At 27.0% G+C, this 18326-nt stretch overlaps 1 protein-coding gene across 3 annotated transcripts in view; it reads right to left on the reverse strand.

The window, feature by feature from the left end:
• The window catches only part of LOC101239697 (GATOR2 complex protein WDR59), a 214285-nt gene that overhangs the window by 131306 nt on the left and 64653 nt on the right, over positions 1-18326 (reverse strand). For all 3 annotated transcript variants that reach the window (XM_065819078.1, XM_065819080.1, XM_065819079.1), the window contains 2 exons: positions 8323-8405; positions 2161-2458 (listed from right to left, as the gene is read on the reverse strand). In XM_065819078.1, the coding sequence (XP_065675150.1) occupies positions 2161-2458; positions 8323-8405 (381 nt within the window). The remainder of the gene's footprint in view (positions 1-2160; positions 2459-8322; positions 8406-18326) is intronic.

An 18326-nucleotide genomic window follows, 5' to 3' on the forward strand; every position in this document is an offset into this window, starting at 1 on the left:
TTTATTATTTAATGAATTTTTTCTATATTTATTTTTTTTATTATTTAATGATTTTTTCTATATTTTCTTTCTAACTTTTTGATTTGTAAATTTATTAATTGTCTTCAAACTCAATTTTTTTAAAAATACCATGTTTGATATGCATAATCAAAAAATTTAATTTAATTTGATTTCTTTCGTTTGTGAAACAAGAAAACGATCTTTCAGCAGAACAATTTGTTACTGCTAGTGACAGATAAATTCTGAAGATGATTTCCAAGTTTTGAAACACTTTGTTATATTTTTATATGAATAAAAAATTAAACTGGTTTGCGATACTTATCACTTCAAACATTTTGTCTGCTTTATGACCAACATTGTCAAAAAAACTTAAAAATCGTTCCAGTGTTTTGCCGTTTTCAATATCAACATATCAAATTATCAATGATAATTGGTCAGTGTGAGGTGTTGAATCAACAATTACAGAGAAATATTTTGCTTTTTTTATATTACTGATTATTTTGTTTCTCACGTTTATTCCAATTATATTAATAAATTCATCACATATTGTTTTTGACACAAATGAAGTTTTTCCAGAACCACTGTTTCCATACTTTATTGTGTGCGCTTTCAAAAAGGAATTCTGCAATCATTTCTACTGACATTATTTCCATTGTGATTTTGATAAATTTTAAAGCATTTCTTCAATAATCTGTTTCATTTTTAAAACTTTTGGGCAAAAAAGTTTACACACTTCCATTCATGTTACTTCTTTCAATCATAATCATAGCACAACAACAATGTGTAAAGGAATTTTCATGGGATTCTAATAACTGTGAAATATTTTCCCAATCTCAAGATCCACCCTTTTTAGCAAAAGAACTATTATCTTTAAAAAAATAACAAGGAATGCAATATAGAGCCTTATCAGACTCTGAATATGATAAATAATCTCTTTTATGAGTTTCTCCATTTTTTATTTTTTCAAAAAAAAATTTTGCACATTCAAACAAGGATATTTTTCACCAAATAGTTTTTTCGATGTATTGAAATCTACATTCTTATTGGATTTGAAAACAAACTTTACAACAAACCAATCAAGGATTCATCAATATTCCATTTACCAGGATCATTACTTATAGATATCACGGTACTGATGTTTGTATTTTTATTGTTTCAATACCATCAGTTGTTTTATTTAAACTAGAATTAGAAATAATGTTTTGTGGGGACAAAGCTGATGAAATAACTGTGGATGAAACTGGTACAATTTTAGCACTATCAGAATGGAATAATTTTAGCACTATCAGAATAGAAATTAAATTTCCAACAAAATAGTGCTAAAATTACTTTTATATCAGTTTCGTTTCAAGCGCTATTTTATCAGAATGGAAATTAAATTTCCAACAAAATAGTGCTAAAATTATTTTTATATCAGTTTCGGTTTAAGTGCTATTTTGTTTGCAACGATAAAAAATATAAACTTTGACTCCCTATTAAAGTTGTATAAAAAAAAAAAAAATGGATTTGAATTGGCATATAGTTTTATCAATTCGAATAGAAGAGATAATTCTGTATTTAAATATATTCTTATTTAATAATTTCTATAGGAGTGTGGAATGATATGGTGTGCGGTTTGACTCGTGCGGTTTGACCTGGTTTTACTCTAGTCATTTTATTATTAACTAAAAATTTTTAGTTATTTTATTTTATTATTAACTAAAAATTTATAGTTATTTCATTTTATTATTAATTAAAAAATTATAGTTATTTTATTATTACCTAAAAATTTATAGTTATTTCATTTTATTATTAACTAAAAATTTATAGTTATTTTATTATTAATAAAAAATTATAGTTATTTCATTTTATTATTAACTAAAAATTTATAAATATTTCATTTTATTATTAACTAAAAATTTATAAATATTTCATTTTATTATTAACTAAAATTTATAGTTATTTTAATTCATTATTAACTAAAAATTTATAGTTATTTCATTTTATTATTAATTAAAAATTTATAGCTACTTCAATTTATTATTAATTAAAAATTTATAGTTATTTCAACTTATTATTAATTAAAAATTTATAGTTATTTAATTTATTATTAACAAAAATTTATAGTTATTTTATTATTAACTAAAAACTGTGTATCAACTAAAAAGTCTAAATAACTACTTTTTTTAAATTTTTCAGTAACAATATCAAGACTACTCTTCTCTACATGGTGACCAACTGCATCATGTTGACCAACTGCATCATGTTGACCAAGTGCATCGTGTTGAATTAAAATATCTAATTTATCTGGTCGATCTAACTTTTCTTTCTGGAAATGCAATTCGTTAATTGTTGGAATCGAATTGTTTGAAGTAAATGCATATTTTTCTGGGGTATCATAAGATGAAGAAGCAATACTGACAGGTGATTCATTTAAAAATGAAGGTTTTGAAGACTTGTTGTATTTTCCGGTTATAGCCTAAGAATATTGCAAAAATAAATAATAGCCATAAAACATTTGTTATATTATTATTGGTAATAATAGTAATATTACTAACAATAATAATATAATATTAAAAATAATAATAATAACAATATTAGTAATAATATCCATAATAAAATTAAGCATGGTTCCAACATGAAACTTTTATGTTTACTCTCTTTAAGTCTGTCAATGTATGTACTCCCTACTTAAGTAAGTTGCATAACCTGCATGTTCTCCCTTTTTAAGTAAGTTGGTATGTGTACAAATAATTAAACAAAAAAAAATAAAATAATAAAATAATAAAACCAAATAAACAAAAATGTAAACAAACATTTTCTGCTTTGTAAACAGAATTTATTTATTTGTAATTTTTTGTCGTTATGTAACAATAACAAATTCGCTAATTATTAAAACTAACATCACAAAACCAATACTAACAATAATAATAACTTTATAAACCTGGAAATGATTTTTAAATAGATGCAAACCTATTTAAAAAACTAAATCTAAAAAGTTATAAAGTCATGCATGTTAACTTTAACATGTCAACTCTAGAATGAAGTGTGACTACTCACTAGCACAATCAGTAAAATTTGTTTTTGACTAAAATTCTAAAAGAGATATTGGAACTCAAATCATTAAATAGGTATACTCAAGCACATGTTTATATCAAAAGACACCATCATTTGAAAAAGACTTCACAGTATATATCATCATAATAGTAGCTCAATATAGTTGCTTCACAGTATATATCATCATAATAGTTGCTCAAGCTATAAATATAAAAACTACAAGATAAAAATCACAGTGCAAAATGAGAAAGCCAACAACTCTTGAAGACAATAAACAAAGGCAATCTTATACAATTGTATAACTATGCAGATTATAATATATCGAAAATATCGCTATGCAATAATGAGCAAAAATCAAGTTTATGCTTGATATTATAATACACTGAGATTCTTTACAAGTTGTTTAAGAGTTTAACAAATGCATTCACGATATTGTTAACTTAGACAGATAGGCAACCTTAACCTTTTTATTAATAAGTCTAAAATCTCAGGAATGGAATTAATTAAATCAACCTTGAGTTGTGCAATCTGAAGTAGTAATGATTGCAGATTTGAAATAGATTACATTTTTAATGTTATATATATATATATATATATATATATATATATATATATATATATATATATATATATATATATATATATATATATATATATATATATATATATATATATATATATATATATATATATATATTGCAGATTTGAAATAGATTACATTTTTAATGTAATATATATATATATATATATATATATATATATATATATATATATATATATAATATATATATATATATATATATATATATATATATAAATTAGTAAAAAACACTTATCTAACTTTTTTCTTCAACTTTAAGTTTCACCATTGCTGGATCATCAGGAAGAGTTCCTGAACTCTTCCTAATGATCCAGATGTTTCTGAACTCTTCCTGATGATCCAGCAATGGTGAAACTTATAGTTGAAGAAAAAAATTAGATAAGTATTGTTTACTAATTTATATTTATATTTACTAATAATTATATTTATATTTACTAATATATTACTTAATTAATTTATATATTACTAATATATTACTAAATTAATTTATATTTACTAATATATATATATATATATATATATATATATATATATATATATATATATATATATATATATATATATATATATATTTTACAAACTGTTTAACATTTAAATAAAGTTTAAGCCTCTTTTATAGAAATATAAAATATAAGCAGTAGTAAAATATAAGCAGCAGTAAAATATAAGCAGCAGTAAAGTAATTTTTGTGTTAATAAAGTAATATCTTGTTGTGTTAAGTAAATAAATATCTTGATACTTTGGATAAATAAATTTTTTTTTATGGTTTTTAATATATTTATTTTATGTGTGTAGGTGTTTCCATAAAAGGAGTTCAAACTACAAGAGTTTAACAGTTTAAGAGTTTATATTACTTTTGAAAATTTGTATAAAGTTTTGCTTCTTTTAAAGTCCAGGTTGAAATACTTTTGTTTAATTTTTTTTTTGATAATATTAAGATCTCCACTGTCATAAATGTATATATTCCATTATTTTGAATAGTTTTTTTAAACAGAGGTCTCCAACTGATTGTAACAATTTTAACTCAATTGTCACGGTTGAGAAGTATAGGAGCGTGTTTTATTTCCTGGTATGTTAAGGCGTAGTTAATTACAAGTGATTCTTTATGTTCATTGTACTCCGACTTTATTACTAGAGTTTTCGGATGTGACCAATCAAACATACCATTACATTCTCTTTCATGCTCAGTTGTCTCAGATGCATCCCTTTAATTTTAAATAGTTTTTTGATGTTCAATGCATCTTGTTAAAATTTTCTTTTTTGTTTCGCCAATGTATAAACTGTCACAAGAGCATGTGAGTTTGTAGACACCGGAATTGCTATTGGGAATTAACTTTGACTTGTTGTTGTATAAGATGTTTTTTAAAGTGGGTGGTGAAGTAAAAATTATTCTGACTTCGTAAGGTTTAAATTCTTTTCGAAGTTTAGGACCTATTCTTGGGAGCCATGAAAGCTTAACTGTATATTTAATTGTTTCTGTTTTATTATAATTTAATTTAGAAAGGTTGTTTCTTTTCTGAATGTTGTTCTTGGCAGGTGTTTCAAGCTTTAATCTAGCGTTTCCATTTTGTCCATCTTAATGATGACATACAGTTTTTAGTAAACATGCAAACATGTTTACTAAAAACTGTATGTCATCATTAAGATACTTTACTATACAAAACCTTTAAAAACACCCATAACAATATAATTAGATTAACGTTTGATGTGTGGGTTTTATTTGTATATTAGTGATAGCCAACTTTTGATAGATTTTGAAGTTATATCATGACTTATTATTGTTGGTTACAGTTTTTAGTGTTGGTCACAGTTATTGGTGTTGGTCATATATTAACATATATTAGTTATACCCAAGAAGTTTAATTCTTTTTTATTGTTTGAAATGGAAAACGCTACAACATCAAAAGAGACTTGAATTTCACTAGGATCAATTAACCAAGATTTCGCTTTGTTGATGAACGAGGAGGAGTTTAATAAATTGTTTTGTTTTTGTTTAAGGTTGGTTGTATAATTTTTACAAGATACTCTGATGATCCATATGGTGGGGTACCTATGGTAGAAATGAATGGCCGCATGGGATAATTCTTTTCTGGTTTGTGAGCTTTTATGATTCCATAAAAATGTGGAGGGACGTGGAGGAACAGAAGAGTATATTCGAAAATAAGTCTTGTTATCTAACTTTTTTTGTTTTCGTAATTTGCATAATAGTTTCTGGAATTTAGTCATAAGGGTTTGAGTAGGGTCATTGTTGATAGTTACTGAATGTTTGATTTCCTCTTCTAATTTATAAAATTTGTCATCTTCATTTATTAGTACAAATCCTGTTCCTTTTTCAAATGGATAAATTGGTAAACCATTCATTTTTTTCTTCAAATTATTTAAAGTTAATCTTTGGTCTTTTGTTAAATTATCGGATTTAAATTTTAATAAGAATTTTACTCACGTTTTGTCAAATCTTTTCTGCATCAGATTTTTATTATTTTTTTCAAAAGGTGAAAACAAAAAATTCAATTGGTGTTAAAATTTATATACAAGATAACTTTTTAAACGGTGGAGCAAAGTTTGGTCCAAGATTCAGTACAAAAATAGGTCGAAATATTATGAAAAAAAATTTAGTTTGTACGCAGCTGTTGTTTTACACTTTATATTTATTTATATATATATATATATATATATATATATATATATATATATATATATATATATATATATATATATATATATATATATATATATATATATATATATAAAGGGTGTTTTTTTTAGAGGTATAGAACTTTAAATTGCAATAAAACAACGATGGATTATTCGATTGACAAGAATTTTTTTTTATTAGAAAGATAATCTTGTGGCATTACATTTTAAATATAATTTCTGGCATATGACCGCCACGGCTGGCTCAGATGTAGTCCACTCTGGACGTCCAATTTTCAATGACTTTTTCCAACATTTGTGGCCGTATATCGGCAATAACACAGAGAATGTTGTCTTCCAAATGGTCAAGCGTTTGTGGCTTATCCGCATAGACCAATGACTTTACATAGCCCCACAGAAAGTAGTCTAGCGGTGTTAAATCACAAGATCTTGGAGGTTAATTCACAGGTCCAAAACATGAAATTAGGCGGTCACCAAACGTGTCTTTCAATAAATCGATTGTGGCACGAGCTGTGTGACATGTTGCGCCGTCTTGTTGAAACCACAGCTCCTGGACATCATGGTTGTTCAATTCAGGAATGAAAAAGTTTGTAATCATGGCTTTATACCTATCACCATTGACTGTAACGTTCTGGCCATCATCATTTTTGAAGAAGTACGGACCAATGATTCCACCAGCCCATAAAGCGCACCAAACAGTCATTTTTTCTGGATGTAACGGTGTTTTGACATACACTTGAGGATTATCTTCACTCCAAATGCGGCAGTTTTGTTTGTTGACATAACCATTCAACCAGAAGTGCGCTTCATCGCTAAAAAAAATTCGCTTATGAAAATCGGGAACAACGACAATCTCGTTTTGGGCCCAATCGACGAATCTACGCCTTGCTTGATGATTGTTTGGCTTCAATTCTTGCACGAGTTGGATTTTGTAAGCACGCATACCAAGATCCTTCCGCAAAATCTTCCATACAGTGGATGGACACAGATCCAATTCCTGTGCTCGATGGCGGATATTCGGGCTCATTCGGGTCTTCCGCAATGCTACGCTCTACAGTAGCAATAGCTTCTTCTGTACCCACCGTACGGCGTCTCTGGGGATGCGAGTTATCAATAAGAGTAAACGTGGTGCGAAAACGTTCCATGGTTAATCGAATTAACTGCTCTGATGGATAATTTTGTCGAGGATAAAATGGACATAGAGCGCGATACGTATTCCGCACAGAACCATTATTTTCGAAATAAAATTGAACTATTTGCAAGCGTTGTTCAGGCGTGAGTCTATTTATGATGAATTGCCAAACCAAACTGAGAATAAATCACTTGTCACCTGTTAAATCGGTCGCCATCTTGAACAGTAATGCCAACTTAAAGTTCTATACCTCTAAAAAAAACACCCTATATATATATATATATATATATATATATATATATATATATATATATATATATATATATTCACCTACAACAAGATATGAGATTGAAACATAGGATTGCTTGGTTGTCTTTCATTTTTCCCATAACATGTCATCATTAAACCTTTTTCAAAAAGGTAAATATAGAAGACCAGAAATAGTTTAAAAACTTAAAAAAGATTTTTCTTGAAATTGATAGATTGCCTGACCAAACGAAAAAAACCACAATCAATGTAGCATTACTCCTTGTTTGCTCTACCTATTTAAGTCAGTCAATGAATGTACACTCCCTGCATGTTGTACCTATTTAAGTCAGTTAATGAATTTACACTCCACAAAACAAATCCCAAAACAAATCAGTCGATTAAACAAAAATAAAAAAAACAAGGATGGTGCTTAAAACAATGTTTTTAAAAGAATGCATTCTCACAACCAATATATGTGCTCTATATAGTAAATTAACACTAAATTAAAGAAGTTAGCAATTTAGAAATATTTTTAGAGTTGCCAAATGGCCTTAAAAGAACATATATTTGAAATTATAAGATTTAAATTCACATAAAAATAAACAAATACATACAGAATCACAATTAAACAGTAACACATTAGTTATACTTGTATTGTTTTTTTCTCAATTCGCCAGATTTTTAATGTCTCATCTTTTGACCATGATATCAATTGGTATTCTTCTTCATCACCTAAAAAATAAAACGTGACTATCATCATTGAACTCTCTTAAGTAGCCTTTTATCAATCTTAAAAGCTATAAAGAATATATATACTAGCTTGGATGAGCTTTTAGGCGATTATATCTGAAAAAAATACTTTTTTCAAATATAATCACCTAAAAACTATTGTTTTTAAGATGAAAATATAAAAAGTCAATATTTTTAAGTTTTTTTAAAATAATTTTTTTAAGTATGTTTTTAATGTCAACTGATTATTATTTTTGAAGTTTTTATATAGTAAATATTCTTCTTTTGAGTACTAGGTTGACATACTTTAGAAAAAAAATTTTTTCAAAATATTAGGGACCTGTCAAATTTTTAAGGGTCTTAAGGCACCTCTAAAAAAATGTTTTATTCAAAAAAATGTAGATATAGATATATATGAATATATATATATATATATATATATATATATATATATATATATATATATATATATATTTATATAAATTATATATATATATAAATTTTATATATATATCTATATATATATCTATATATATATATATATATATATATATATATATATATATATATATATATATATATATATATATATATATATATATATATATATATATATATATATATATATATATATATATATATATAAACACATATATATTAACGAAAAAAAAAACAACTTTTTCTTAGGTACTTTAAGTTTCATGCCTATACAGCAATCATCAGCCATTGAATACAAATTCAAAAACAAGTTGTGGGATCTTTTTGTCGCTATGACATACTTGATGGCAACCAAAGAAAAAAAAAATATTAGCTAATCACCGGTGTTAAAAAAAGATAAGAGGAATTTATTCTTGTGCCTGCATTTTGAAATCAACTCATTTTGTTTATTTAATAAGTTATCACCTTTATATGTTAAAATAAGAAATTTTTTGTATAAGCAAAGATTACAAATTTTTGACGAAGTGTTATAAGGATTGCAACGTTTTACAATTTTCCACTTAATTAAGGGTGTAAACATTTTGTCTTTTATGCCCCAAATTTCTTGAGCCAACCGGTATCATTTTTATATTTATTAATGTTAAAAGATTTTAGGTGATCAGTATACCGAAATTTGAATGGAGTTTTACATAAGCCAAAATATACTTTTTCTTTGTGGTCAGGTTTATTTGACGACACGGTGGCTTGATAAACGATGTTCTTCAACATCTGATTGTTCATGGGACAGATGGATTTGTTGACACAGATGCATGTTTTTCCCTCATCTTTACCTTGGCAATACAATATCCTGTGATTGTGCGAATTTATGATGGACTTGATGTTAGACATACATGAGTAGCTTATTTTGATGGTATTTCAATTAAATATCTTACGAAGTTTGTGACCAACTAAAAAGTGCAGGTCTACCATGTTTAAAAAACAACTGCCTATTTTTGTTGCAACATTGGTACTGAAAGGTGGGTTGTGCCAGATTATGTTTCGCTTGTGATTTTGAATGAGATCGGTTTTTTATATGAATGGTAGGCGAATTTGCTGATAAAACCTGATTTAAACAATGCATCTTGATAAGGAGGAATGGATTGTTTAAAAATAATTTTGTTAGAAGAATTGGTATATATATATATATATATATATATATATATATATATATATATATATATATATATATATATATATACATATAAATATATATATATATTTAAATATATATAAATATATTATTTATATATAAATAAAACTATAACGCTATATAGATTAGCAATGACATATTAATTATGCTTATCATTATAGCATACGATTTTTACAGAAAAAAAAGAAAACAATAAAAAATAATGGAAGAAAAGATTGCTACCCCATCCCAAATTCTGAGTCAATTTAGTTGCACTCCTTTGTCGCAGAAGTCTATAAAATTGTCAATGTATGTGCTCATGCTCCCGGCAGCATCCTATTTGAGTGTGACGTCAAACATGTTATCTATATATTCATTTATAGCTGTATATATGTATATGTATATAATATTGCTATTTTAGCTGAACAATATGATGTTATTCTGAAAAAGATAGCTGTGAGGGCTTTCGTAAATACATTGACTGATTATCTATGTAGAGCATGACTTGGTATTGAATGTTAGTGAAGAAAGTTCCATTGACTATGAGCAGCAATTGTTTTTTTCTTCTTTTTCCAAAAATTCATATGGATTTAAATCAGAAAAAAAGTCAGCAAATGTATATCATATAGATATACAATTGCTGATTATGTCTTCTATAACATATACTTGCTATAATATATATATATATATATATATATATATATATATATATATATATATATATATATATATATATATATATATATATATATATATATATACACACACACACATATATATAATATATATATAATATATATATAGATAAAATTATATATATATATATATTATATTTATATATTATATTTATATATATATATATATATATATATATATATATATATATATATATATATATATATATATATATATATATATATATATATATAACTCTTTTAACTTAAAAGTGTTAAAGTTAAAAAAAAATTGAAATTAAAATCAAGTATACTTTATGTTAAATTTAGTTGCGGAAACGTATTTAAAATTAGCGTAATAAAATTATATTTTATTGTTTTTTAAAAAACTTCAAAAATGCAACTTAAAAGACTGGAATGTCTTTTAACCTATTTTAAAAAATAAAAACATTTTGAATGTTTTTATTACTTTTTACTGTTTACATACATCAACTGACAAATAGGTAGAGCTCCTACATTGACTGATAAATAGGTACAACATGTGAGGAATTTGCTACATTGACTGACAAATAGGTGGAATATGGGAATAGTGTGCTACAATGACTGACTGACTAAGGTAGGACATACTAGGAGTGCTGCAACATTGACTGAAAATGAGGTAGAACATGCGAGGAGTGCTACTACATAGACTGAAGGTTTTAGTTTGGTCAGGAAATTTATCAATAAATTTTTTTATCTTTATTTTTTATACTTCTTGGGTAAACATATTCTATCTGTTGAACAGCCTCACACCCCTTCTTCATCTATTATTTTATCAGAGGCTGATTCCATCAATAGCTGTAAAATATCAGATTACTAACAGTGGCATGTTGTGTATGGATGGTGTCCTTGTTTGTACTTTTGGTGTGCATTTTGTTGAGGCCACATTTGGAGCCCTTTGTTATGGCTTAGGGTTAAATAATAGTATTAAGGCAATTGCTTGGACTATTAAATAGAGTACTGAGTTGAAATTTTAAAATAACAAAAATTGTACTAAAAACTATAAAACTAAGAAAAGCATTGTTATCGCTAAGTTCTTAAAATCCATCATTCACTAATATTCATGGTCTTCGAAGTAACTTTTCTTCTTTTGAGTCTAAAAAAGAGCAAGTAGGTCTGGTGAACTTTTGAGCAAAGTTCATCAGACCTACTTGCTCTTTGTGAATCTAATTTGAACTCATCTTGTGATCTTAGTGTTGATGGTTATGATTCGTAAAGACTCTAATAGTCACTTGCTTGGCCTAGGCATTTACAATAGTGAGAACTCATTTATTTGTCAAGAAACTTTTGAACTTTTTGAAAGGTTTGAATTGACAGACTATTCTTTTATGTGCTTTCGTTTAGCACCATTTCATTTTAATGCCTTTCTCTTTATTTTAAATCGCTCTGCTTCATCTCAAGACTGCACTCTTTTCTATAATATTTCTGATCAAAATTGACCAAGCTCTCTTTCTTTATCTATCAGCCAATATCATTGTTGTTGATGACTTTAATGCTCATCACACTGAATGGCTTGGCTCTAGTGTCAGTAACTCTACAGGCATTTATGGCCCACAACTTTTGCCTTTCTTAATCTCTAACTCAAATACACAACTTTCCAACTTGCTTTCCAGACAATTCAAATCTCTTACCTTCTCTACTCTACTTGTGTCTAGTTTCTGATCCTAGTCAGTGCTCAGTTTCTCCACATTCACCATTAGTTGCTTCTGATCACGGTTTGATCTCGCTAAAACTATTATCTCATTCCTCTTCATCATCAGAATCCCCATGTCATGGTACCTCTTACAACTTTTTTAAAGCTGACTGGAATTCTTTCCATGATTTTCATCCTGATGGCCCTTAGTTTGAAATCTTTCTACTGCTTTCTGACAAATGTGCTTCTTACTTAACTTTTTGGATTCAGGCTGGCATGGAATTCGGAAATAAGAAATCTTGTATTTCATCTCAAAAATTAGGCTTTTGTGACTATTGGAGAATCTTTAAAGGGATCCCCAAGTGCAGAGTCAAGTTGTTTTTACATTAAAGAAAATGTTTAAAAAAAACGTTTGGGCTTAATTTTTTTGATTAAAACTAAATAATAAATACACACCATTAATTTTAAAATTCATGTTTTAGTTGAGGCTTGCTGTCTCCATTTTTTTTTGGTTCCCTGAGTCTGTTTAATGTAAACCCCAATCTGCAGACTTGATAATTTATTTCATACGTGTTTAATTCATAACAGTTTTGGTATGACGTCATAATTTTTTTTCTCCTAGGATATCAGGTTTTTTTTGTTTATTTTTAAGATATAAGCATTTTTTCTATTTCTTAGATTTTTTTAAATAGACGTTATTTCTTAAATGATTTTTGTACCATTATAGAAGGTTATATTTCCTTATTATAATATTTTATATTTAATTTGACTAATGCGCTTAACTTTATTTAGCTTTAAAAGCTAAATAAAATTAAGATAAAATGTTAAATAAAATTTTTATGGTGACCTCCTACATAAAAAGTTGCCTTCATTATACATTCTGATTCTTATAATATTTTTTTAAGCAATCAGATTTTTTTTCTACATTCATGTAAGTTGTTCGTAATGCTATGTTTTTTCCTATTAAAATGATGTTTTAAATAATAGTTAATTTGGATCAACGACTGTATATATTAAGGAAATTTGACGAATTGTTATCTCTATATAAAGTTTGCAACTAGAAAAAGTAAGTCTAGTCACTAGTGGAACATATTTAGCCATAAACAAGTAAAAAAAAGTAGTGATTGATTATATTAGATTAAGTATTAGTGTACTAGTTATACTATTTTGAACAGATGTTTAGTGTCAGGTAATTAAGATAAGAAGGTGGGAACAGTATATTCGTCTTATTACTAATTTTTTTTTTGCTTTATTATTCCTTTGTTTTAGAAGCCAGCCGAAATCATGACAAAATTATACATTTTTTGTGATGATTTTCGGGCAGAGAAAAAAAGATTTTTGTTAAACAGCTGGTAGCGAAAGAGTTAATGCGATTTTTCATTTTATATTTATATTTAACTAACATTTGTATATTTTAGTACACATATTTGTTTTAACTTTAACTTAGTTTGATTTATACGATTATTATTTGTTTTACATTTAGTTTCTACTTAGTTCAGTTTATATAATTTATTCAAGTCAATCATTTTTTATTCAGTTTATACTTTAAATTAATTTATACGATTTAGTAAAATTATTCTTTTAGTATCTTGTTTATATTTAATTTCCTCTTAGTAATCAGTACGTTTTACTGCAAATATTTGTTATATATTAAATTTATATTTTATTTAGGTTGTACGGTTTAGTGACGCTATTTAGTTTATATTTATTTTAATTTAAACAGTTTATTGAGATTGCTTGTTCTAGATTTTGTTTATACTGTTTAAAATTAACTTATGTTTAATTCGGACGGTTCAAGCCCGCAGTAAATTTGATACATAGGAAGGGTAGGTTTCAAACTTTCAACTAAAACTTTCCGCTTACCAAACCTTTTCACTTTTGTTTGGATTACTACCCCATCCAATAACAGCGCAAATTGTCATTTAAAAGTTTGATTAAAAATTTACAATTCAATAAAAAAATGAAGTACATATTTTTTGTGCCCTTTTTTATACAATTTATACCTTGCAAAAGATGTCCAGATGGCTTACTATTGATTAACGCAAAATTTTCATATTTTGGCAACAATTCTTGTCAGACAGACAAATTTTCAAATCATCGTAGCGTGCTTTTATAAAACGTTGTGCATTTGGCATTTCTTATTCATGTTGTATTTTTAAAGCGTGCCATATTAAGTCTCTTAACATTCATTCAATCAAAAACTACCAGAGGTGTAATAAATAAATGCAAGTTTTGCAATGAACAGTTTTAACATTAAAAACAAATTCGATATAAAATATTCTTACATATTTTTAAATAAAAATCTTGATAAAGATTTATACTTACAATTGTTAAAAACAAGTTGCGCTACTCAAATATCAAAACCATATATAATACTTTCTTTCAATTATATCATACATTTTTTGTTGGATTTAGTAAAAAGTTATACAATTAACATGATTTGGAGATTGTGGCAAAAAAATAATAAAATATCTTGGAAAAGTCTGCAGATTACGGCTAACATTATACAGACTCGGAAACCAAAAACAAATGGAGAGTTGACTAAAACAACAATTTTAATTTTATTGATATGCATTTATTATTTAGTTTTATTCAAAATATTTTATTCTTAATAATTATATTATTATATTTATTCTTAATTAATATATAAAATATATTAATTTATTAAGCCCAAATGCTTTTTTTAAACATTTCCTTAAATATGAACACAACTCGTCTCGGCACTTGGGGATTCCAAGTACCGAGATTAGTTCTATACTCAATATAGACAAATTCTATATCAAGGTTCTATACTTGGTCCTATTCTCTTTTTAATTTAAATTACTGATCTTCCAGATATATTCTCATATCAAAGGTGGCATTGTTTGCTGATGATACTATCATTCATTCTTGTCTTGATAAAAAGCTAACACTCTCTGATTGCTTAGAGCATTTGAGCTTGAAAAGGATCTCACTTCTGCTACAGTATGGGGCTCTCAGTGGCTGGCGAACTTTAATTCAGATAAAACTTTCTTTTTTTTTTTTCAGCTAGTTGTTATCGCAATAATCTAGATCTTCCTATATTAATAAACGGTTGATAAATAATCTACCCTTCATCTTCTAGGGTTAACTTTTACTTCCGATCTTTCTTGGAAACCATATATCAAATCAATTGCAAAACTAGCATCTGCTAAGGTTGCATTTCTTTATCGTGCTCGCCACTTTCTTACTTTGGATTTTATTCTTTATCTCTAAAAACCTCAACCCGCCCTTGTATGAAATACTGTTGCCATATCTGGGGCAGATCTTTCAATGATGCCCTTTCTCCTTTAGAAAAGGTGCAAAAACACATTGTAAACATAGTTGGACCTGCTCTTGCAGCCAACCTCCAACCATTGTCACAACTTTATAATGTTGCTTCTCTTTCTCTTTTCTATAAACACTATAATAGGCACTGCTCTAAAGAGCTAGACCATTGTGCTGTGTGTAGTGCTGTCCATCAAGCACAACTTTTATACTAAGATTGATAAGGAAGAATTCAATAAGCTTAAAGATGTTACCTGATTTATAGCCCTTTAGTCTCTTGTGTCATCTACTAAAATTCATTCTTGTGTTACTTGTCATTCAGTTAAGTCTCATCCTTTTACTGCAGCTGTTCCTAATTGCTCCAAATATTCTTATTCATCCAGTTTTTTTCCTCAAACATCAGTTCTTTGGAATTTGCATCCGTCATATAATTTTGCTTTCCTGATTCACATAATTTGCAATCTTTTAAGTCATCTGTCGATTCTTATCTTGCTCTATAAATTTCATCTTTTCTTTTCCGGAAACTTCCAACTCTAATAGTGGTTGCTAGCAGTTGGAAGTGAAGATGTTGAAAAAATAATATTAATAAAAATATATATATATATATATATATATATATATATATATATATATATATATATATATATACATACATAAATATATATGTATATATATATAAAAATATATATATATATATATATATATATATATATATATATATATATATATATATATATATATATATATATATATATATATATATATATATTTATACATACTTAAATTTAAAAAAAAAACAATTTTTAATGGAACTTAAAGTTTCATGCCTATTGGCAATCATCAGCCATAAAGTACAAAATCAAAAATATCAAAAACGTTTGAAAATTACAAACTATGGTAGAATGAGTTTTGACATTATAGTACAAGAAGACGTAATGGAAAACTAATCTCCGCTATCAAATAATGAAAGGAGAAATTTATTTTTGTGTCTGCACTTAGAGACTAATTTGCCTCTTTTGTTTAGCAGATTGTTTCCTTTGTAAAATAGTATTTCGAATTTCTCATTTAAACAAAGCTTACAAATTTTTGTTGCAGGATTGTATGATTTACATCGTATAATAATATTCCATTTGATTGAAGTTGTAAAATCGTTTTCTTTTAATTTCCATACTTCCTTAGACAACTCAGTGTTGTTTTTGTATTTTTTTATGTTAAAAGATTTTTGATGGTTCGCATAACGTAGCTTAAATGAGGTTTCGCTTATCCCAATGTATACTTTATTGTTGTATTGAGGTTTATTTGAGCTTACAGTAGCTTGGTAAATGATGTTGTTAGACAACCAATTGTTGTTCAGTGGACAATTTTTTAATGCAATTGCAGGCTTTTTCTGATAATTTTACATCACCATATAAAATATTTTTGTTGTGTAAGTTGATAATAGATTTGATGTTAGGCATACAGGAGTAGCTTATCTTAATTGTGTTTCTGTTAAATTTTTTGTTTAGTTTGTGATTTTTAGGAAAATGTTTGTCAACTAGAGTTAAAAAGCGTTGACCAATTTTGGTTGTAACATTTTTACTAAATGGAAGATTACCAGATTATGTTTCATTTATGGTTATTTTTTTAAACATTTTTTATGCTTGGATTATATGGAAATTAAAAGAAAATAATTTTAGAACATCAATCAAATGGAATATTATTAAACGCTGTAAATCATACAAACCTATGTCAAAAGTTTGTAGGCTTAGTTTAAATGAGAAATTCGAAATATTATTTTACAAAGGAATAAATCTGTTAAACAAAAGAGGCGAATTAGTCTCTAAGTGCAGACACAAAAATAAATTTTTCCTTTCATTATTTGATAGTGGAGAAAAGTGGAGATCTTTAATAATATCAATAATAAGAACCAATCTATAATTCCACCTCTCTTGTATTGTTCAGACTTTGTCACCTCACCTAAAGACAAAGCTGAATTGTTTGCTAAAAACTTTTCATCAATATCATCTCTTGATTCCCCTAGTTGAGTTCTACCTGATATCGCCAACAAACAGGTTGACCCATTGCTTGACATTCATATCACTCCAGCATCTGTATCTAAAGTGATTTCCTGCCAAGACTCTTCTACAGCTTGTGGCCCGGACAATATACCTGTTATTGTCTTGCAGAAGTGTTCTCCGGAGCTGTCATCTATACTCTCAAAACTATTCCACAAGTGCTTATCAGAGTCTTGTTTTCCAGCCTGCTGGAAAGTGGCATCTGTTATCCCTATTTTCAAAAATTCTGGAGAGCGATCTGATTTGTCTAACTACCGTCCCATAAGTCTTCTTTCTATCATAAGCAAGATTTTTGAATCTTTAATTAACAAACACTTAATTTCTTATCTTGAATCTAATAACTTACTTTCTGACCATCAATATGGATTTCGATCTTCTCGTTCTAAAGCTGATTTGCTAACAGTAATAACTGACAGGTTTTATTGTGCATTAGATGAAGGTGGAGAGGTTAAGGCCATCGCTCTTGACATTTCAAAAGCTTTTGATAAAGTTTGGCATGCTGGTCTTCTCCATAAGCTTTCTTTTTATGGTGTATCTGACAACATCTTTAAGATCATTGTATCCTTCCTTTCCTATCGTAGCATAAAAGTTGTCCTCGATGGATAACACTCTTCTTCTTATTCTGTAACTTGA

The sequence above is a fragment of the Hydra vulgaris genome, chromosome 15 (assembly GCF_038396675.1).
Source record: "Hydra vulgaris chromosome 15, alternate assembly HydraT2T_AEP".
Classification (NCBI taxonomy): Eukaryota; Metazoa; Cnidaria; class Hydrozoa; order Anthoathecata; family Hydridae; genus Hydra; species Hydra vulgaris.